Consider the following 23,978-nt stretch of genomic DNA (forward strand, 5'->3'; position numbering starts at 1 on the left):
TGAGGGAATACCTCACCTGGCCCCCTTCTCTGTCCCTTCTTTTGGAAAAAATAAAACAAAAACAAAAATGAGAGGGGAGGATTTCCAGCCCCCCGCTCCCTCCCCTTTTAATCGCCTTCTACGACATGCAGGAAATACGTGGGAAGTATTCTTTCTCCCCTTTGTAGGTATCTCCAGGAATAAATAGATAGAATTCATAGAAGAAATTAACATTTGAAACAGTATTAACACATGATTCCCTAATTTGACAGAGGAAGTAATCACCTTGCAGCAAATACTTGTGGATTGTGAGCCAAAAGTGTGCCAGGAGAGTCATGTTCCAATATTGTTAAGAGCATATGGAGCCTCCATGTCAACTTTGGATCAGCGCATCTTGAAGGTATTAAACTTCTGCCTTTTCTTGCATTTATTTTCTAAGAAGTCAGTTTTTTGCACAGTCATACAGTCATCCATGGACTAAAACTCTTATTATATTATGAGTTATGGGTTATATATTTCCTAGTAGAGCTTGATCTTATAAATTTTCATGCATGATTGTTTTGTTATGTACGATGTTTCATGTAGAAGAAAGCATTGGAAGATTAATGATTGGTAAAGATTTATTTTTTGTTTCTTAATGTATATTTTTTTTTATGTCAGGAAAGACAACTGGGAGAAATGTCACATATGCACATAATTTGTTTTATGCATGATGATTTACTGGAATTCAGATATTTACAAGATTTTATCTATATTTGTATCATACTTTGTCGCTGTCTCCCATGTTAGCGAGGTAGCACAAGGAAACAGATGAAAGAAATGGCCCAACCCACCCAAATATACATGTATACATGTAAATGCCTACACACTACACATATACATACCTATGCATTTCAACATATACATACACAGACGTATACATATATGCACATGTACATATTCATACTTGCTGCCTTCATCCATTCCCGGCACCACCTCGCCACACATGAAATGGTCCCCCCCTTCCCCCCACGTGCATGTGAGGTAACGCTAGGAAAAAACAACAAAGGCCACATTCGTTCACACTCAGTCTCTAGCTATCATGTGTAATGCATCGAAACCACAGCTCCCTTTCCACATCTAGGCCCCACAAAACTTTTCCAGACGCTTCACATGCTGTGGTTCAATCCATTGACAACATGTCGACCCCAGTATACCACATCATTCCAATTCACTCTGTTGCTTGCACGCCTTTCACGCTCCTGTATGTCCAGGCCCCGATCGCTCAAAATCTTTTTCACTCCATCCTTCCACCTCCAATTTGGTCTCCCACTTCTTGTTCCCTCCACCTCTGACATATATCCTCTTTGTCAATCTTTCCTCACTCATTCTCTCCATGTGACCAAACCATTTCAATACACCCCCCTTTGCTCTCTCAACTACACTCTTTTTTATTACCACACATCTCTCTTACCCTTTTATTACTTACTTGATCAAACCACCTCACACCACATATTGTCCTCAAACATCTCACTTCCAACACATCCACCCTCCTCTGCACAACCCTATCTTTAGCCCATGCCTTGCAACCATATAACATTTACTACATGTAAAGGTGTTATTGTATTACTGCCACAAAAAAATATTATCTACATTCCACGATCAATACTGGGCAGGTTGCAACCATTGTGCTGAATGCTTCTTCATTATGCTTTGTAATATTATCGATTGCTTCTAAGAACACTGTTATTTGATTATTAAATGTTCCATATTTCATTGGTTACGTCAAAACTTATCACTTCAAAGTTAAAGGCCAAGATAAGCATCTTCAATTTTCTTTTTCAAATGCATCTCTCTGTTTACTTGTCAGAGACAGTGAGAGTGGGATGGGGCAAGCAGATTTACTAAGAGTTCTTCATTTTATTTCTTTTGGTGTCCATATGTGTGCTAAGTTCTTGATGTAAGCAGATTATTTCACCAAAACTTTAGACTTTGTTTTATCAAACTGTGTTTATACTATGGCATGATGAACATTGGTGTGTATGTCTCAAATTTGTTTTAGATTAGTTAGCTTACTGTTGTTTCCAATATTCTGCATATGTATGTGTAAAGTACACAAAGAGAATGCACTTTTAACTTTTGATTTGTATCTGTTATACATGTAGCATTAGAAGGCTACATTGGGGGATTATTTTCCAGTGAGTACAGAGCAGTAAGTACCAAAATCACAGCCCCCTGTCCACAACCAGACCCCTCGACATTTCCATGGTTCCCTCCAAGTGCTTTATGCACTATGATTCAGTGTATTGACAGCATGTCTCTCCCAGTTCACTCCATCCTGTGCATATCTTTTACCCTCCTGCATGTTCAGGCCCTGAGCACTCTCAATCTTTTTCATCTCATCTTTCCATCTCCAATTAGGTATCCCCTTCTGACCCTCTTTTTTTTTTTTTTCTTTGTCATTAGATGTTCCAGTTACAGACAAAAGTCCATATCAAGGCCAGGCCTCAATTGAAATTCAGACAGGTTAATGAAAGGAAAAAAGAAGAGACAAAGGAAAGTATTTATGACTTTTGGAGGAAGTGAAAAACCTGTCTTTTGAAATATGCCAGATCATAGTTACAGGGAAAGACATGAGAGGGCAGAGAGTTCCAAAGCTTTTAGGTATAGGGAAAGAAAGTTATCAGTACAGTCCACCCTTGAGTTGCCAGTGGTCAGAGAGTAACCATGAGGCACAGTGTTGGGGGCACAAAAGCAGCCAGCTCAGAGAGAAAGTGAACCAACATTGCAACGAAGGGCAAGCAGGTCAAGGTTTGAAGTTAGCCTGTGAGTGTTTATAAGCTGGACTGCTTTTAGCTCAACTCTTACCAAGTAAGGATATAGAGCTAGAACCACCCTAGATGTGAGAGAAGTACTCCATACATGGATGGATCAATTCTTTGTATAAGTAGGGCAACCAATTGGGGGAAAAGAGATTTTGACATCTAAACAGGACTTCCCTTAGAGGCATTCCTGGCTATTTACATAGTGTGGGGTTTTCAAGTTAGAGTGGATGTTACAGTAATACCAAGTATGTTCATTGATTCAATAGGTTTTACAGAACCATTGAAGGAGAGAGGAAAGTTGTGAGGAATTTTTGATGGAGAGATGGGCAGAAACTGGGTTACTTGGGGGCATTAAACTTCAGATTTCATCTATCCCACTGATATATGCTGTCCAAGTGTGAGTTTATTGAGGAGGTTGTTTCAAAAATAGATGCAGATTGATTGATAGAAGGAGCAGAATTGAAGGCTGTGGTGGAATTCATTGTTGAGTCATCAGTGTATATGTGCTTTTTGTTATTTCTAGAAGAAAGGAAATCATTGATAAAAGGGAGAAAAAGTATAGGTTACAGGATAGAACCTTGAAGGGCACCGCTGTTGTTGGAGAAAGGGAGAGAAGCTGCTCCATCAACAACAACAGAGATAGATTAGTCAGAGAGAAAGCTAGATATAAAGAGAAAAGAGAAGGAGGGGAGCTTAGAGATGAGACCCTGATGACACTCCTTGTTAGAAACTTTGGATATGTCAAGGGCAACTACATAGTATTCCCCAAAATCTTTCAGGGATGATGACCAGACATAAGTAAGACAGGAAAGAATATCACCAGTGGACCTTACCAGACAGATGCCATACTGGCGATCAGAGAGAAGACTGTGAGATTCAAGATGTCTGGGGATATGAGAGTTGAGGAGGGATTCAGTGATTTTGGAAATGTTAGATATCAAAGCAACACAATGTTAGTTAGGGGAGTTAGAATGATCCCACTCCTTAGGGATGGGATGTATCAGTGAATGCTTCCAAGAAGGTGGGAAAGTTCTGGCTTGTAAACAGAAATAGAACAGATGAGCAAGTGCAGGTGCAAGTTGAGAGGTACATTCTTTCAATACAAGGGGTTGGATATCATCAGGACCATTAGCCTTGCTTGTGTCAGAGAGAGAAGCATGTTTTGGACAGTTTGAAAAGAGTTTATGGGAAGGGGCTTAGGATTAGTAAGAGGAGCATCAGGGGGTTAAGGGATGGTAGAATCATCCAAGATAGAGTTAGAGGAGAAACAGGAACCAAAGAGAGTTGCTTTGTCTATGGGAGAGACAGCTATAGTGCCATCAGAAAGGAAAAGTTAATGGAAGGTAGAACTACTGAAGTTGTTAGCAATGCCTTAGCTAAAGACCAGAAAGACTTATCAGTGGATGATGAGGAGAGGTTACTGCACTTCCTTTGAATAAAGGAACACTTTGCCTCACAGATAATGTAATTTCAGTGATTATGGACTGATAAATACTGAATGGGAATTGGAGGTAGGAGAGTTTTACCAAGCTTGATGTGCCTGATCTCTTGCATAGATGGCCTTAAAACAAGAACCATTGAACCAAGGATTGAAGTAGAGGTTTCTTGGAGGAAGGGGGGATAAATGCTTCCATTCCCACTACAATAAATTTTGGTATTTGGCAGAGACAGAAGCATCATCACATGAGACAGTAATTTTCCCAGGGAAAGTCATAAAAGAATTTTTGTACGTTATTCTGGTTGGCTTTGTTGTTGTGCCAATATTTACATTTAGAAAGAGCTGCTGGAGGGGATGCTGTTCATGGTAGTCCATATGTTCCATCTGCCCAATTTTGCTTTTGAAGTGTTTCTCCATTCTCTCTAATATGTGTATTTCTAATTGTTTTGTTAATGACCTTACAATACTGTAGTATTTAGTTTTGCTTCTTATTTATTTATTTATTTATTTTGCTTTGTCGCTGTCTCCCGCTTTAGCGAGGTAGCGCAAGGAAACAGACGAAAGAATGGCCCAACCCACCCACATACACATGTATATACATACACGTCCACACATGCAAATATACATACCTATATATCTCAATGTATACATATATATATGCACACACAGACTTATACATATATACACATGTACATAATGAGAGTTGGGGTGAGAGACTATCAGTAAATTTTAGGGAGAATAAAAAGATGTTCTGGAAGGAGGTAAATAGGGTGCGTAAGACAAGGGAGCAAATGGGAACTTCAGTGAAGGGCGTAAATGGGGAGGTGATAACAAGTAGCGGTGATGTGAGAAGGAGATGGAATGAGTATTTTGAAGGTTTGTTGAATGTGTCTGATGACAGAGTGGCAGATATAGGGTGTTTTGGTCGAGGTGGTGTGCAAAGTGAGAGGGTTAGGGAAAATGATTTGGTAAACAGAGAAGAGGTAGTAAAAGCTTTGCGGAAGATGAAAGCCGGCAAGGCAGCAGGTTTGGATGGTATTGCAGTGGAATTTATTAAGAAAGGGGGTGACTGTATTGTTGACTGGTTGGTAAGGTTATTTAATGTATGTATGACTCATGGTGAGGTGCCTGAGGATTGGCGGAATGCGTGCGTAGTGCCATTGTACAAAGGCAAAGGGGATAAGAGTGAGTGCTCAAATTACAGAGGTATAAGTTTGTTGAGTATTCCTGGTAAATTATATGGGAGGGTATTGATTGAGAGGGTGAAGGCATGTACAGAGCATCAGATTGGGGAAGAGCAGTGCGGTTTCAGAAGTGGTAGAGGATGTGTGGACCAGGTGTTTGCTTTGAAGAATGTATGTGAGAAATACTTAGAAAAGCAAATGGATTTGTATGTAGCATTTATGGATCTGGAGAAGGCATATGATAGAGTTGATAGAGATGCTCTGTGGAAGGTATTAAGAATATATGGTGTGGGAGGCAAGTTGTTAGAAGCAGTGAAAAGTTTTTATCGAGGATGTAAGGCATGTGTACGTGTAGGAAGAGAGGAAAGTGATTGGTTCTCAGTGAATGTAGGTTTGCGGCAGGGGTGTGTGATGTCTCCATGGTTGTTTAATTTGTTTATGGATGGGGTTGTAAGGGAGGTAAATGCAAGAGTCCTGGAAAGAGGGGCAAGTATGAAGTCTGTTGGGGATGAGAGAGCTTGGGAAGTGAGTCAGTTGTTGTTCGCTGATGATACAGCGCTGGTGGCTGATTCATGTGAGAAACTGCAGAAGCTGGTGACTGAGTTTGGTAAAGTGTGTGGAAGAAGAAAGTTGAGAGTAAATGTGAATAAGAGCAAGGTTATTAGGTACAGTAGGGGTGAGGGTCAAGTCAATTGGGAGGTGAGTTTGAATGGAGAAAAACTGGAGGAAGTGAAGTGTTTTAGATATCTGGGAGTGGATCTGTCAGCGGATGGAACCATGGAAGCGGAAGTGGATCATAGGGTGGGGGAGGGGGCAAAAATTTTGGGAGCCTTGAAAAATGTGTGGAAGTCGAGAACATTATCTCGGAAAGCAAAAATGGGTATGTTTGAGGGAATAGTGGTTCCAACAATGTTGTATGGTTGCGAGGCGTGGGCTATGGATAGAGATGTGCGCAGGAGGATGGATGTGCTGGAAATGAGATGTTTGAGGACAGTGTGTGGCGTGAGGTGGTTTGATCGAGTAAGTAACGTAAGGGTAAGAGAGATGTGTGGAAATAAAAAGAGCGTGGTTGAGAGAGCAGAAGAGGGTGTTTTGAAATGGTTTGGGCACATGGAGAGAATGAGTGAGGAGAGATTGACCAAGAGGATATATGTGTCGGAGGTGGAGGGAACGAGGAGAAGAGGGAGACCAAATTGGAGGTGGAAAGATGGAGTGAAAAGGATTTTGTGTGATCGGGGCCTGAACATGCAGGAGGGTGAAAGGAGGGCAAGAAATAGAGTGAATTGGAGTCATGTGGTATACAGGGGTTGACGTGCTGTCAGTGGATTGAATCAAGGCATGTGAAGCGTCTGGGGTAAACCATGGAAGGCTGTGTAGGTATGTATATTTGCGTGTGTGGACGTGTGTATGTACATGTGTATGGGGGGGGGGGGGGTTGGGCCATTTCTTTCGTCTGTTTCCTTGCGCTACCTCGCAAACGCGGGAGACAGCGACAAAGTATAAAAAAAAAAAAAAAAAAAAAAACATAATTCATACTGTCTACCTTTATTCATTCCCATCGCCACCCCGCCACACATGAAATAACAACCCCCTCCCCCCACATGTGCGTGAGGTAGTGCTATGAAAAGACAACAAAGGCCACATTCGTTCACACTCAGTCTCTAGCTGTCATGTATAAATGCACTGAAACCACAGCTTCCTTTCCACATCCAGGCCCCACAGAACTTTCCATGGTTTACCCCAGACACTTCACATGCCCTGGTTCAATCCATTGACAGCACGTCGACCCTGGTATACCACATCGTTCCAATTCACTCTATTCCTTGCACGCCTTTCACCCTCCTGCATGTTCAGGCCACAATCACTCAAAATCTTTTTCACTCCATCTTTCCTCCTCCAATTCGGTCTCCCACTTCTCCTTGTTCCCTCCACCTCAGACACATATATCCTCTCGGTCAATCTTTCCTCACTCATTCTCTCCATGTGACCAAACCATTTCAAAACACCCTCTTCTGCTCTCTCAACCACACTCTTTTTATTACCACACATCTCTCTTACCCTAATATTACTTACTCGATCAAACCACCTCACACCACATATTGTCCTCAAACATCTCATTTCCAGCACATCCACCCTCCTCTGCACAACTCTATCTATAGCCCACGCCTCAACCACATAACATTGTTGGAACCACTATTCCTTCAAACATACCCATTTTTGCTTTCCAAGATAATGTTCTCGACTTCCACACATTCTTCAACACTCCCAGAACTTTCGCCCCCCTGCCCCACCCTATGATTCACTTCCACTTTCATGGTTCCATCCGCTGCCAAATCCACTGCCAGATATCTAAAACGCCTCACTTCCTCCAGTTTTTCTCCATTCAAACTTACTTCCCAGTTGACTTGTCCCTCAACCCTACTGTATCTAAATTATAACCTTGCTCTTATTCACATTTGCTCTCAGCTTTCTTCTTTCACACACTTTACCAAACTCAGTCACCAGCTTCTGCAGTTTCTCACACGAATCAGCCACCAGCGCTGTATCATCAGCGAACAACAACTGACTCACTTCCCAAGCTCTCTCATCCACAACGGACTGCATACTTGCCCCTCTTTCCAAAACTCTTGCATTCACCTCCCTAACAACCCCATCCATAAACAAATTAAACAACCATGGAGACATCACACATCCCTGCCGCAAACCAACATTCACTGAGAACCAATCACTTTCCTCTCTTCCTTCACGTACACATGCCTTACATCCTCGATAAAAACTTTTATTTTTTATTTATTATACTTTGTCGCTGTCTCCCGCGTTTGCGAGGTAGCGCCAGGAAACAGACGAAAGAAATGGCCCAACCCCCCCCCCATACACATGTATATACATACCTACACAGCTTTCCATGGTTTACCCCAGACGCTTCACATGCCTTGATTCAATCCACTGACAGCACGTCAACCCCGGTATACCACATCGCTCCAATTCACTCTATTCCTTGCCCTCCTTTCACCCTCCTGCATGTTCAGGCCCCGATCACACAAAATCTTTTTCACTCCATCTTTCCACCTCCAATTTGGTCTCCCTCTTCTCCTCGTTCCCTCCACCTCCGACACATATATCCTCTTGGTCAATCTTTCCTCACTCATTCTCTCCATGTGCCCAAACCACTTCAAAACACCCTCTTCTGCTCTCTCAACCACGCTCTTTTTATTTCCACACATCTCTCTTACCCTTACGTTACTCACTCGATCAAACCACCTCACACCACACATTGTCCTCAAACATCTCATTTCCAGCACATCCATCCTCCTGCGCACAACTCTATCACTGCTTTTAACAACTTGCCTCCCACACCATATATTCTTAATACCTTCCACAGAGCATCTCTGTCAACTCTATCATATTCTGTCTCCAGGTCCATAAATGCTACATACAAATCCATCTGCTTTTCTAAGTATTTCTAACATACTTTCTTCAAAGCAAACACCTGATCCACACATCCTCTATCACTTCTGAAACTACACTGCTCTTCCCCAATCTGATGTTGTGTACATGCCTTCACCCTCTCAATCAATATCCTCCCATATAATTCCCCAGGAATACTCAACAAACATATACCTCTGTAATTTGAGCACTCATTTTTATTCCCTATGCAAGCACTATGCACTATGCAAGCATTTCTCCAATCCTCAGGCACCTCACCATGAGCCATACATACATTAAATATCCTTACCAACCAGTTAGCAATACAATCACCCCCTTTTTTGATAAATTCCACTACAATACCATCCAAACCCACTGCCTTGCTGGCTTTCATCTTCCACAAAGCTTTTACTACCTCTTCTCTGTGTACTAAATCATTCTCCCTAACCCTCTACACTTTGCACACCACCTCAACCAAAACACCCTATATCTGCCACTCTATCATCAAACACATTCAACAAACCTTCAAAATACTCACTCTAATCTCCTTCTCACGTCAACACTACTTGTTATCACTAACCCCTTTCACTGAAGTTCTCATTTGTTGCCTTGTCTTACGCACTTTATTTACCTCCTTCCAAAACATCTTTTTATTCTCCCTAAAATTTAATGATACTCTCACCCCAACCCTCATTTGCCCTCTTTTTCTCCTCTTGCACCTTTCTCTTGACCTCCTGCCTCTTTCTTTTATACATCTCCCAGTCATTTGCATTATTTCCCACAAAAATCATCCAAATGCCTCTCTCTTCTCTTTCACTAATACTCTTACTTCTTCATCCCACCACTCATTACCCTTTCTAATCAACCCACCTCCCACACTTCTCATGCCACAAGCATCTTTTGCACAAGCCGTCACTGCTTCCCTAAATACATCCATTCCTCCCCCACTCCCCTTACGTCCTTTGTTCTCACCTTTGTCCATTCTGTACTCAGTCTCTCATGGTACTTCCTCACACAAGTCTCTTTCACAAGCTCACTTACTCTCACCACTCTCTTCACCCCAACATTCTCTCTTCTTTTCTGAAACCCTCTACCAATCTTCACCTTTGCCTCCACAAGATAATGATCAGACATCCCTCCAGTTGCACCTCTCAGCACATTAACATCGAAAAGTCTCTCTGGCCATCTCTCCTACTTACATACGTATACTTATGTATATCTCTCTTTTTAAACCAGGTATTCCCAATCACCAGTCCTTTTTCAGCACATAAATCTACAAGCTCTTCACCATTTCCATTTACAACACTGAACACCCCATGTACACCATTTATTCCATCAACTGCCACATTACTCACCTTTGCATTCAAATCACCCATCACTATAACCCGGTCTCGTGCATCAAAACTACTAACACACTCAGCTGCTCCTAAAACACTTGCCTCTCATGATCTTCCTTCTCATGCCCAGGTACATATGCACCAATAATCACCCATCTCTCTCCACCCACTTTCAGTTTTACCCATATCAATCTAGAATTTACTTTCTTACACTCTATTACATTCTCACACTGCTCCTGTTTCAGGAGTAGTGCTACTCCTTCCCTTGCTCTTGTCGTCTCACTAACCCCTGACTTTACTCCCAGAACATTCCCAAACCACTCTTCCCCTTTAACCTTGAGCTTCGTTTCACTCAGAGCCAAAACATCCAGGTTTCTTTCCTCAAAACATACTAGCTATCTCTCCTTTTTTCTCATCGTGGTTACATCCACACACATTTAGACACCTCAATCTGAGCTTCAAGGAGGATGAGCACTCCCTGCATGACTCCTTCTTCTGTTTCCCCTTTTAGAAAGTTAAAATACAAGGAGGGGACGGTTTCCAGCCCCCTGCTCCTGTCCCCTTTAGTTGCCTTCTGCGACACGTGAGGAATGTGTGGGAAGTATTCTTTCTCCCCCATCCCCAGGGGATACATTAAACATTTTCACTGTAAGGTTTCTAAATGTTGTAAAGAAAGTTTTCAGAATCATATCTCTCATCACTTAATAGTGATTCTTTTTAAGCATCTTTTCAGAAATCTAGGTTTACAGTGCACCTATTGTTTGGTATGAGTGGATAGGGGGAGTATGTGTTTATAAATACAAATACATTTCCTATACTTACTTAAGTCACAGCAAATGTTGAAAATGGCACCCAAGTGCCTGTAGACACACATCTACATCTACATCTTTACAAAGGCATGCAGCAGATCAGTCAGAGAGATGTTCCTAATATGATTTGTGATGGCTTTGTTCAGTTCAGGAAGAGTGTGAGGATTGCCTTTGTAAACTGTGCCCTTCATTGCTCCCCTCAGATAATAATCAGGGGGTTGTAGGATCTGGCAACTGTGTTGGCCAGATATCCCTTAAAGTTATTCTGTTCCCAAATGCTTTGTGCAGTAGCTTCATGGAGACACAAGCTATGTAAGTAGTAGCACTGTCCTGTTTGAAGTAGCCATGGGCAATTTCATCATTATTTAAATGTCCACTGAAGGGGTAAAGAATCAATTCACAATAACGTTCCAAGTTGATTGTGTCATTAAAGGATATGGAGCTGGTTGTCTGATTTCCTGGTATGGCACACGACACACAAACCTTCTGATCATGTAATAGTGTCTCCTTGATCTCATGTGAGTTAGTCACTGCCCAAATATGGCTGATTTGTGTGTTGACATAATCAGATAATGAAACCATGCCTCATTGGTAAAGAATGGGACATCCAGAATATCCTCTCCGTTGGCAGTTATAAAATCTCTAATCATCAGTATTCAGTGCGCTTGCTATTGTCCCTCTCAGTCCATGCACTGATGTTATATTGTTGGGATGCATATGCAAATGGTGCTTAGCACTCTATATGTGCTGCTACATGAGACACCCATCAGACTTTTGGGCTTTGTGTTATGCATTCTGAAATATCCAGTATAGTTCTCCTCTGTTCCTTCTGCTGGCCAGCTGGATTTCAACATGTCTGCAACTGATCCAATTTGATGAAACTTGGCATTTAACCTCAGTACTGCTTCAATGTCATTCAGGAGTGTTGGGATACTTTACAGCAGACATCTGTTGCACTTCATTTGTATATTGATCTGCACTATGTAACACCAGTTCTACCAAAAACACTCAAGCCTCTAGTGACAAAACCATTTTAACATTTACACCTTTTAGCATTTGGACACGTGTTCAAAGAAACACTTTCCTGGAGGAAGCAAGGGGAGGTTGGGCACCATACATATCAAAAGTTATGTAGGCTATTTTTTTTGTAACTATGATACAAAGAATGATGTGGTTTTATCATTTTTAGTAAAAGTTCACAGTGACTTTTGGCTTACCCTGTATGATGATGCCCGAATCTTTTACATTTACCCTACTTTCCCTGCTAGGCCTTTATTTGGCACAACTATTGAACCATTCTTGGACCCATAACTTATTTGCTTAATTTCATTTTCATTCAATTCCATTGGGTTCACTTTTGCCCATTTGCAAATTGTGTTCAAGTCGTTTTGCATTCCCATCCGATCATTGTTTCATTCAGTATTTTTGCATACTTTGGTGGCATCAGCAAAGCTCCTTTCTATGCTTTCCATTACTTTGCCATCAGTGTTTGATATCATCATAACAAAGAGTATTAAGGATGACATTCTGTGAAGAAAGGATGCAGAACTAGAACCTCCCCAGATGTGAGAGCAGTACTCCATACAAGGATGAATCAATCTTTTGTATAATCAGAGCAACTAATATAAGGAATTTTGACATCTAAACAGGACCTTCAGTTTCTTAGAGGCAGACTTAGCTAGTTCTGTAATATGGGGTTTTCAAGAAGGGGTGGCTGTCACAGTGATATTTAATATTAAGGGTTGGGTGGACCGTATGATAATATTTAATATTAAGTATAGATGAGATAAATTGTTTAAGTCAGAACTCTGAAGAAAAAGATGGAATAACATGATCCTCTGTCAGTTGCTTGATGGCAGCATATTCTTGGTCATGAGCTTCGTATGTCTGATGAACTAGTTAGGCAAAATTCTAGCACCTTGAAGCCCACTCCTGCAGGTTTTCACTTGGTTCAGGTTTTGTTGATGTTTGTCTAGGTTATTTTGATGTGATTAGAAAGCAAGTTTCTGTCACAGTTATGTTTCTGTTCAAGTCTTGTCTTGCAAGGTCTGTTGAGTGCATGAAATAAAATGTACATAGGGTAATTGCTGTGCTAACATGCTTACAACAGCTTGAATAACATGCATCTAACCTTCCCCAACCCCATGCATTGTTTTGGTCTTCTTGACTTTTATATATATATATATATATATATATATATATATATATATATATATATATATATATATATATATATATATATATATATATATAAAATGGGAAACAGAAGAAGGAGTCACGCGGGGAGTGCTCATCCTCCTCGAAGGCTCAGAGTGGGGTGCCTAAATGTGTGTGGATGTAACCAAGATGTGAAAAAAGGAGAGATAGGTAGTATGTTTGAGGAAAGGAACCTGGATGTTTTGGCTCTGAGTGAAACGAAGCTCAAGGGTAAAGGGGAAGAGTGGTTTGGGAATGTCTGGGGAGTAAAGTCAGGGGTTAGTGAGAGGACAAGAGCAAGGGAAGGAGTAGCAATACTCCTGAAACAGGAGTTGTGGGAGTATGTGATAGAGTGTAAGAAAGTAAATTCTCGATTAATATGGGTAAAACTGAAAGTTGATGGAGAGAGGTGGGTGATTATTGGTGCATATGCACCTGGGCATGAGAAGAAAGATCAAGAGAGGCAAGTGTTTTGGGAGCAGCTGAATGAGTGTGTTAGTGGTTTTGATGCATGAGACTGGGTTATAGTGATGGGGGATTTGAATGCAAAGGTGAGTAATGTGGCAGTTGAGGGAATAATTGGTATACATGGGGTGTTCAGTGTTGTAAATGGAAATGGTGAAGAGCTTGTAGATTTATGTGCTGAAAAAGGACTGATGATTGGGAATACCTGGTTTAAAAAGCGAGATATACATAAGTATACTTATGTAAGTAGGAGAGATGGCCAGAGAGCGTTATTGGATTACGTGTTAATTGACAGGCGTGCGAAAGAGAGACTTTTGGATGTTAATGTGCTGAGAGGTGCAACTGGAGGGATGTCTGATCATTATCTTGTGGAGGCTAAGGTGAAGATTTGTATGGGTTTTCAGAAAAGAAGAGTGAATGTTGGGGTGAAGAGGGTGGTGAGAGTAAGTGAGCTAGGGAAGGAGACCTGTGTGAGGAAGTACCAGGAGAGACTGAGTACAGAATGGAAAAAGGTGAGAACAATGGAAGTAAGGGGAGTGGGGGAGGAATGGGATGTATTTAGGGAATCAGTGATGGATTGCACAAAAGATGCTTGTGGCATGAGAAGAGTGGGAGGTGGGTTGATTAGAAAGGGTAGTGAGTGGTGGGATGAAGAAGTAAGAGTATTAGTGAAAGAGAAGAGAGAGGCATTTGGACGATTTTTGCAGGGAAAAAAATGCAATTGAGTGGGAGATGTATAAAAGAAAGAGACAGGAGGTCAAGAGAAAGGTGCAAGAGGTGAAAAAAAGGGCAAATGAGAGTTGGGGTGAGAGAGTATCATTAAATTTTAGGGAGAATAAAAAGATGTTCTGGAAGGAGGTAAATAAAGTGCGTAAGACAAGGGAGCAAATGGGAACTTCAGTGAAGGGCGCAAATGGGGAGGTGATAACAAGTAGTGGTGATGTGAGAAGGAGATGGAGTGAGTATTTTGAAGGTTTGTTGAATGTGTTTGATGATAGAGTGGCAGATATAGGGTGTTTTGGTCGAGGTGGTGTGCAAAGTGAGAGGGTTAGGGAAAATGATTTGGTAAACAGAGAAGAGGTAGTGAAAGCTTTGCGGAAGATGAAAGCCGGCAAGGCAGCAGGTTTGGATGGTATTGCAGTGGAATTTATTAAAAAAGGGGGTGACTGTATTGTTGACTGGTTGGTAAGGTTATTTAATGTATGTATGACTCATGGTGAGGTGCCTGAGGATTGGCGGAATGCGTGCATAGTGCCATTGTACAAAGGCAAAGGGGATAAGAGTGAGTGCTCAAATTACAGAGGTATAAGTTTGTTGAGTATTCCTGGTAAATTATATGGGAGGGTATTGATTGAGAGGGTGAAGGCATGTACAGAGCATCAGATTGGGGAAGAGCAGTGTGGTTTCAGAAGTGGTAGAGGATGTGTGGATCAGGTGTTTGCTTTGAAGAATGTATGTGAGAAATACTTAGAAAAGCAAATGGATTTGTATGTAGCATTTATGGATCTGGAGAAGGCATATGATAGAGTTGATAGAGATGCTCTGTGGAAGGTATTAAGAATATATGGTGTGGGAGGAAAGTTGTTAGAAGCAGTGAAAAGTTTTTATCGAGGATGTAAGGCATGTGTACGTGTAGGAAGAGAGGAAAGTGATTGGTTCTCAGTGAATGTAGGTTTGCGGCAGGGGTGTGTGATGTGTCCATGGTTGTTTAATTTGTTTATGGATGGGGTTGTTAGGGAGGTAAATGCAAGAGTTTTGGAAAGAGGGGCAAGTATGAAGTCTGTTGGGGATGAGAGAGCTTGGGAAGTGAGTCAGTTGTTGTTCGCTGATGATACAGCGCTGGTGGCTGATTCATGTGAGAAACTGCAGAAGCTGGTGACTGAGTTTGGTAAAGTGTGTGGAAGAAGAAAGTTAAGAGTAAATGTGAATAAGAGCAAGGTTATTAGGTACAGTAGGGTTGAGGGTCAAGTCAATTGGGAGGTGAGTTTGAATGGAGAAAAACTGGAGGAAGTGAAGTGTTTTAGATATCTGGGAGTGGATCTGGCAGCGGCTGGAACCATGGAAGCGGAAGTGGATCATAGGGTGGGGGAGGGGGCGAAAATTCTGGGGGCCTTGAAGAATGTGTGGAAGTCGAGAACATTATCTCGGAAAGCAAAAATGGGTATGTTTGAAGGAATAATGGTTCCAACAATGTTGTATGGTTGCGAGGCGTGGGCTTTGGATAGAATCGTGCGCAGGAGGATGGATGTGCTGGAAATGAGATGTTTGAGGACAATGTGTGGTGTGAGGTGGTTTGATCGAGTGAGTAACGTAAGGGTAAGAGAGATGTGTGGAAATAAAAAGAGCGTGGTTGAGAGAGCAGAAGAGGGTGTTTTGAAGTGGTTTGGGCACATGGAGAGGATGAGTGAGGAAAGATTGACCACATATACATACCTACACAGCTTTCCATGGTTTACCCCAGACGCTTCACATGCCCTGATTCAATCCACTGAAAGCACGTCAACCCCGGTATACCATTTCGATCCAATTCACTCTATTCCTTGCCCTCCTTTCACCCTCCTGCATGTTCAGGCCCCGATCACACAAAATCTTTTTCACTCCATCTTTCCACCTCCAATTTGGTCTCCCACTTCTCCTCGCTCCCTCCACCTCCGACACATATATCCTCTTGGTCAATCTTTCCTCACTCATTCTCTCCATGTGCCCAAACCACTTCAAAACACCCTCTTCTGCTTTCTCAACCATGCTCTTTTTATTTTCACTCATCTCTCTTACCCTTACGTTACTTACTCGATCAAACCAACTCACACACAATTGTCCTCAAACATCTCATTTCCAGCACATCCATCCTCCTGCGCACGATTCTATCCAAAGCCCACGCCTCGCAACCATACAACATTGTTGGAACCATTATTCCTTCAAACATACCCATTTTTGCTTTCCGAGATAATGTTCTCGACTTCCACACATTCTTCAAGGCTCCCAGAATTTTCGCCCCCCCTCCCCCACCCTATGATCCACTTCTGCTTCCATGGCTCCATCCGCTGCCAGATCCACTCCCTGGGGATAGGGGAGAAAGAATACCTCCCACGTATTCCCAGCGTGTCGTAGAAGGCGACTAAAAGGGAAGGGAGCGGGGGGCTGGAAATCCTCCCCTCTTGTTTTTTTTTTTTTTTCCCAAAGAAGGAACAGAGAAGGGGGCCAGATGAGGATATTCCCTCAAAGGCCCAGTCCTCTGTTCTTAACCCTACCTCGCTAGTGCGGGAAATGGCGAATAGTATGAAAGAAAAGAAAAATATTAAGTATGTTCATTAGAGGAGAGGAAAGAAATGAGGAGTTTTTGATTGAGAGATGGGTAGAAACTGGGTCTTGGAGGCATTAGACTTAACCAGATTTTGTCTTATCCACTGAGATATCCTGTCCAAGCCTGAGTTTATTGAGAAAGTTGTGTTGAGATGCAATGCATATCAAGTGAGAAGTAGCAGAATTGAAAAATGTAGAGGAATGATTGGTTGAGTTATCAGCATATGTGAATTTGGTTATTTATGGAAGAGAGGAAATCGTTGATAAAAAGGAGAAAAAGTATAGGGGAGTGGGCAGAACCTCGAGGGACACCACTTCTGATGAAGGAGAAGGGGAGATGTTGCTGATCCATCAGTGACCATGGAAATAGATCGGCCAGAGAGGGAGCTAGATGTGAAGGAGCAAAGCGAGGTAGGAAAGCCAAAATAGGTGAGCTTAGAGATGAGATGCCAATTTTGCTCCTTGTCAGATCATCTATTTCCTCTCTTCCATAATTTGATTGTTTCGAGTGCTGTTTTTTTTGGTATGCATTTTTTTTCTCCGACAGGGTGGATGACCAGGCAGATGAGGTACAGTTTAGGGTGGAGGGGATGAATTGCTTACAAATGATAATACTTATCTATATCTCTTATCACCTTTTCCCGTCTGGAATTCCTTCAAGGGGGTAGCCATGGTAATAGAGTCTTCATAAGTTGTAAGCTCCAGTGCTGCTTCCTAGCCTTTAGTATCTCACCATTAACAGGCAACTGGCGAAGGGCGGCTTTAGTGCACTGTTTGCAGAGGCTCCTAACTAATGTTCCTGCTGACTACATTTCCCAGATACTCCTGCCTGATATTCCTATGTACAACTTCAACCTTATGCCCCTGCCTAAATGTTACTACCTACTATTTCTGTCTATTGCTCCTACCAACTTCGAAAAAGGCAGGTCTAGTGCAAAGTGTTCATTGTAGGAAAATCTAGAGTTACGAAGAATAAGCTGTGTTAGTTGAATGTTTTCAAGCATTCTGTATGACAAGGAGAGATTGTATGATTGTGAACAGAATTCCAGTGGTCCACATGTCGGTGAGACAGAAAGAAAAGATAGCTACCTGGGTCAGAGGGGTGCTTGACAACCACTGAAGTGCTGGCTCACTACGAAGTCATAACTAAGACTCCCGATACCCAGGCAGATAGCACTGGTAATATACTTCCCTGGTCATTGGCTTCTTACCAACTGTTCTTGGGTTATAACTGGGCCAGAGTGTTATATGAGAAAGTTCGATATGTTGTCAGAGCATGTTACGGGAGTCTCTTAAAGTTTTAATTGTATTGCTTCTATGAATAGAAGTAAAGGTTGCTTGATTAGTTGTTTTTCAGGGGATTTGTGTAGGTTTTCCATGACTTTCATGTTTGGAGATGTTGTTTTGTGGCTGATTTCTTAATATTTTTTCATGAGCATGTTTGTGTTTTCTTTGGGAGACGGGATGACAATGGATTAGGTCAAGTGCTACATGTGTTTGGAATTCATTGATAAACTAAACAGCTAAATATATTTTCTATCTTTTTACAGCTTCTGCATACTTATGAAATGAAAGGCTTCATGAGCAATTATCAACCTGTACTATGGGGTGATGCTGCTGTTGCTCATTTTGGGGTGGAATCCTCAGATTTTAGTCTTTTGATAAACCCCAAGCCAGAGCAAATATTAGGCTTGTTGGAAATGGACAAAATCATCCAGACTTGTTATAAGTTTGATACCAGACTTCATCTAGAGGTAAGATATATTTCATCTTTCATTCAAGAGTGATTCATTCAGAATTACTGGAATAGTTTCATGTACACTATATAATGATAGAAAAGAGGAGCTTAAGAGTACTGTCTGGAGAGAACAGTGTGAATGGTTGGAAGAATTGAATCCAAGGAAGAAACTGTGCTCTGAATAACATGACTGGATGGGTTAGAGATTGTAAAAGGAGTGGCTGGTAGGTATATGATCCAGGATGAAATTGGCCACTCAGAGAATATGTAAAATGTAAGTATCAACAGATACTAATGTTGAAAATACATATTTCCATTATTCACATGTCTATGAGTACACATGGAATGATTACTGAGAAGCTGGGATAAACAAGATATGTTTCTGATTAGAAAAAATGAAATAAATAGTGCATAGTATGAGATCTGTGAGAGGATTAGGTAGGAGCATTTCCTACTGTATGATAGTAGTTTGTAGGTTATCTTATATTTTAGATGTTTTAGGTGAAGGAAAGTTAATGGAAGAATGTGAAAGATGAAGTTAGAAGAAGTTAAGAAATGATTGTATTGATAACATTTCTAGAGATGAGATAAGGTGAGAGATAACATTGAAATAGTAATAAGTGAGGTTGAGGTCATTTGGAGGCATTTGAGGGATCGTTAACCCTCAAATGGTTGTACACATTGAGTGATGTGTTCTTAAGGAATGATGGCCCATATCAGTTGATGTGTTAATGTCTTCCACTTTTGCTTAGATTTACAACCTATTGTTAGCTCTACAAGACACAGGGAAATTTATGCTCCTTTCAGGACTTCTATAACCACCATTATAAGTGCACTGCCATTAAACTGCAGGTCATGCATGCATGATGACTCCCTAGAAAATATATAGGTTGTTGGATAACCTAAGTGATGAGTAGGAGCATTTATGATGTGTATCAGTTTGTAAACAAAGTGAAAAATAATGCAATGAGAAATATAGAAAAATATGTGATTTAAAGAGTGATTTTCTTGTGACTATGACAGGTAAAGAATGGATGCGAGTGAATGAGGCTTTTCTTCATCTCTTCCTGTTGCAAATTGCAAATACAGGACACTGGAAATAATTATGAAAGAAAGATATATAGAAGAAAAAGGAATGTAGCCAGCATGGAAGGCAGTCCCACTTACCTTTCCCTTATTGAAGAAAGTACAAAACAGCTGCATCTACTTTCCTCTTTGTGCAGTCTTAGGGTGATGGACTTTGGTAGGACTTTGGTAACAGATTATAGGTAAAAACATGAATATATCGAAAGAAATTGTATATATGATATCATGCCCATGAGAAGAAAGATCATGAGAGGCAAGTGTTTTGGGAATAGTTGAATGAGTGTGTCAGCAGTTTTGGCGCATGAGACCAGATATTAGTGATGGGTGATTTAAACGCGAAGGTGAGTAATGTGGCAGTTGAGGATATAATTGGTGTGCATGAGGTATTCAGTGTTATGAATAGAAATGATGTAGAGTTTGTGCGAGTTGTGTGCCTTAGAAAGACTGGTGATTGTGAATACCTGTTTTGAAAGGAGAGATGTACTCAAGTATATGTATATGAGCAGGAGAGATGGTCAAAGGGCATTATTAAAATACATATTAATTGATAGACATGTGAAAGAGAGACTTGTGGATGTAAATGTGCTGAGAGGGGCAGGTGGAGGGATGTCTGATCACTATCTTGTGGAGGTGGGGGTGAAGATTTGCAGAGGTTTTAGAAAAAGAAGAGACATTGTTGGGGAGAATAGACTGGTGAGAGTAAGTGAGCTTGGAATGGAGACTTGTGTGAAGAAATACCAGGAAAGATTGAGTGTAGAATGGCAAAAGGTGAGAGCAAATAAAGTGAGGGGGAGTGGATGAGGAATGGGAGGTACTTGGGGAAGCAGTGATGGCATGTGCAAGAGACGCATGTGGCATGAGAAAGGTGGGAGGTGGGCAGATTAAAAGGGGCTGTGAGTGGTGGGATAAAGAAGTAAAGTTATTAGTGAAAGAGAAAAGAGGGGCATTTGGGTGGTACTTACAAGGAAGGAGTGCAAATGATTAGGAATTGTATAAGAGAAAGTGGTATGATGTCGAGAGGAAGGTGCAGGGGTTGAAAATGAGAGTTGGGATGAGAGAGTATCATTAAATGTTAGGGATAATAAAAAGGTGTTTTGGAAATAGGTAAATAATGTGTGATATACAAGAGAACAAATGGGGATGTTGGTGAAGGGAGCAAAAGGGAAAGTGATAACAGATAGGAGGAGGAGATGGAGTGAGTATTTTGAAGGATTGTTGGATGTGTTTGATGATGGAGTGGCAGATATAGGGAGTTTATGTCAGGGTGGCAAGTGACATGAGAGAGTAAGGGGGAGTGGTTTGGTGAAAAGAGAAGTGGTGGTGAAAGCCTTGTGAGAGATGAAATCCCGGAAGGTGGCAGGATTGAATGGTATTGCAGAGGCATAAGTTTGTTGAGAGTACCTGGAAAACTATATGGGAAGGTATTGATTGAGAGGGTGAAAACACGTACAGAGCATCATATAGGGGAGAAGCAGTGTGGTTTCAGAAGTGGTAGAGAATGTTTGGTTTAAGTGTTTGCCTTGAAGAAAGTGTGTGAGAAATGCTTCGAAAAACAGATGGCTTTATAAGTGGCATTTATGGATCTGGAGAAGGTATATGATAAGGTTGATAGAGATGCACTTAAAAGGATATGGTGCGAGAGGTAAGATGCTGGAAGCAGTGAGCAATTTTTATCAGATGTGTAAGGCATGTGTACGAGTAGGAAGAGAGGAGGATGATTGGTTCACAGTGAAGGTCAGTCTGCTGCAAAGGTGTGTGAAATCACCGTGGTTGTTTAATTTGCCTATGGATAGGTTATTGGGGGAAATAAATGCAAGAGCTTAGGACAGAGGGGTGAGTATGCAGTCTGTTGTGGATGAGAGGGCCTAGGAAGTGAGTCAGTTGTTGTTCACTGATGATACAGCGTTGGTGGCTGATACGAGTGAGAAACTGCAGAAGTTGGTGACTAAGTTTGGAAGTGTGTGAAAGGAGAAAGTTGATGGTACATGTGAATCAAAGCAAGATTATTATTGAATTCAGCAGGTTTGAGGGACAAGTTAGTTGGGATGTAAGTTTGAATTGAGAAAAATTGGAGGAAGTGAAGTGTTTTAGATATCTGGGAGTGGACATGGTTGCAAATGGAACTGTGGAAGTGAGTAATAGGGTGGGGATGGGGCGAAGGTTCTGGGAATGATGAAGAATGTGTGGAAAGAGAGAACGTTGTCTCGGAAAGCAAAAATGGGTATGTTTGAAGGTATAGTAGTTCCAACAATATTATAAGGGTGTGAGGTATGGGCTGTAGACAGGGTTGTGTGGAGGAGAGTGGATGTGTTGGAAATGAAATGTCTGAGGACATTTTGTTGTGTGAGGTGCTTTGATCAAGTAAGGAATGAAAGGTTAAGAAAAATGTTTTGTAAGAAAAAGAGGATGTGTTGAAATGGTTTCGACATATGGAGATGATGAGTGAGGAAAGGTTGGCAGAGAGGATGTATATGTTAGAAGTGGAGGGAATAAAGAGAAGCAGGAGTCAAATTGGAGGTGGAAGGATGGAGTGTAAAAGATTTTGAGTGATCAGGGCTTGAACATGCAAGAGGGTGAAAGACATGCACGGATTAGAGTGAATTGGAAAGGTGTGGTATACTAGGGTTGACGTGCCATCAATGGACAGAACCAGGGCATGTAAAATGTCTGGAGTAAACCTTGGAAAGGTCTGTGGGGTCTGAATGTGAATAGGAGGCTGTGGTTTCAGTGCATTACACATGAAAGCTAGAGAATGGACATGGCCTTTTTTTGTATGTTTCCTGGTGCTACCTTGCTGTCACAGGGGTGGCAATGCTATTTCCTGTTGGTCATGTATGGATTATGGTGAAGTGCCTGAGGATTGGTGGAATGTATACAAAGTGCCATTATACAAAGGCAAGGGGGGATAAAGGTGAGTATTCAAATTACAGAGGCACCTTTGTTCTCACCTTTTTCCATTCTGTACTCTTTGTCTCCTGGTACTTCCTCACACAAGTCTCCTTCCCAAGTTCACTTACTCCCACCACTGTTTTGACCCCAACATTCTGTCTTCTTTTCTGAAAACCTCTACAAATCTTCACTTTTGCCTCCACAGGATAATGATCAGACATCCCTCCAGTTGCATCTCTCAGCACATTAACATCCAAAAGTCTCTCTTTCGCACGCCTATCAATTAACACGTAATCCAATAACACTCTCTGGCCATCTCTCCTACTTTCATATGTATACTTATGTATATCTCTCTTTTTAAACCAGGTATTCCCAATCACCAGTCCTTTTTCAGCACATAAATCTACAAGCTCTTCACCATTTCCATTTACAACACTGAACACCCCATGTACACCAGTTATTCTCTCAACTGCCACATTACTCACCTTTGCATTCAAATCACCCATCACTATAACCTGGTCTCGTGCATCAAAACTGCTAACACACTCACTCAGCTTCTCCCAAAACACTTGCCTCTCATGATCTTTCTTCTCATGCCCAGGTGCAGATGCACCAATAATCACCCATCTCTCTCCATCAACTTTCAGTTTTACCCATATCAATCTAGAGTTTACTTTCTTACACTCTATCACATACTCCCACCATTCCTGTTTCAGGAGTAGTGCTACTTCTTCCCTTGCTCTTGTCCTCTCACTAACCCCTGACTTTACTCCCCAGACATTCCCAAACCACTCTTCCCCTTTACCCTTGAGCTTCGTTTCACTCAGAGCCAAAACATCCAGGTTCCTTTCCTCAAACATACTAGCAATCTCTTCTTTTTTCTCATCTTGGTTACATCCACACACATTTTGACACCCCAATCTGAGCCTTCGAGGAGGACGAGCACTCCCTGCATGACTCCTTCTTCTGTTTCCCCTTTTAGAAAGTTAAAATACAAGGAGGGGAGGGTAAGAGAGATGTGTGATAATAAAAAGAGTGTGGTTGAGAGAGAAGAAGAGGGTGTGCTGAAATGGTTCGGTCACATGGAGATAATGAGTGAGGAAAGATTGACCAAGAGGATGTATATGTCAGAGGTGGAGGGCACGAGTAGAAGTTGGACACCAAATTGGAGGTGGAAAGATGGAGTGAAAAAGTTTTTGAGCGATCGGGGCATGAACATACAGGAGGGTGAAAGGCGTGCAAGGAATAGAGGGAAGCAAGGAATAGAGGGAATTGGAACGAATGTGGTAGACCGGGGTCAACATGCTGTTAATGGATTGCATCT

General features: G+C 41.6%; 2 protein-coding genes across 2 annotated transcripts in view; one reads left to right on the forward strand and one right to left on the reverse strand.

Moving 5' to 3' along the window:
• LOC139759478 (nucleolar pre-ribosomal-associated protein 1) overlaps window positions 1-23,978 on the forward strand; it is a 295,642-nt gene that overhangs the window by 156,164 nt on the left and 115,500 nt on the right. Inside the window, exons 10-11 of the mRNA XM_071681655.1 lie at window positions 252-379; window positions 18,492-18,695. Coding sequence (XP_071537756.1) covers window positions 252-379; window positions 18,492-18,695 — 332 coding nt within the window. The remainder of the gene's footprint in view (window positions 1-251; window positions 380-18,491; window positions 18,696-23,978) is intronic.
• Window positions 1-23,978, reverse strand: part of LOC139762069 (uncharacterized) — a 455,708-nt gene that overhangs the window by 53,827 nt on the left and 377,903 nt on the right. The gene's annotated exons all lie outside the window — the stretch shown is intronic.

This window comes from Panulirus ornatus, chromosome 3 (assembly GCF_036320965.1).
Source record: "Panulirus ornatus isolate Po-2019 chromosome 3, ASM3632096v1, whole genome shotgun sequence".
In the NCBI taxonomy this organism is placed as follows: Eukaryota; Metazoa; Arthropoda; class Malacostraca; order Decapoda; family Palinuridae; genus Panulirus; species Panulirus ornatus.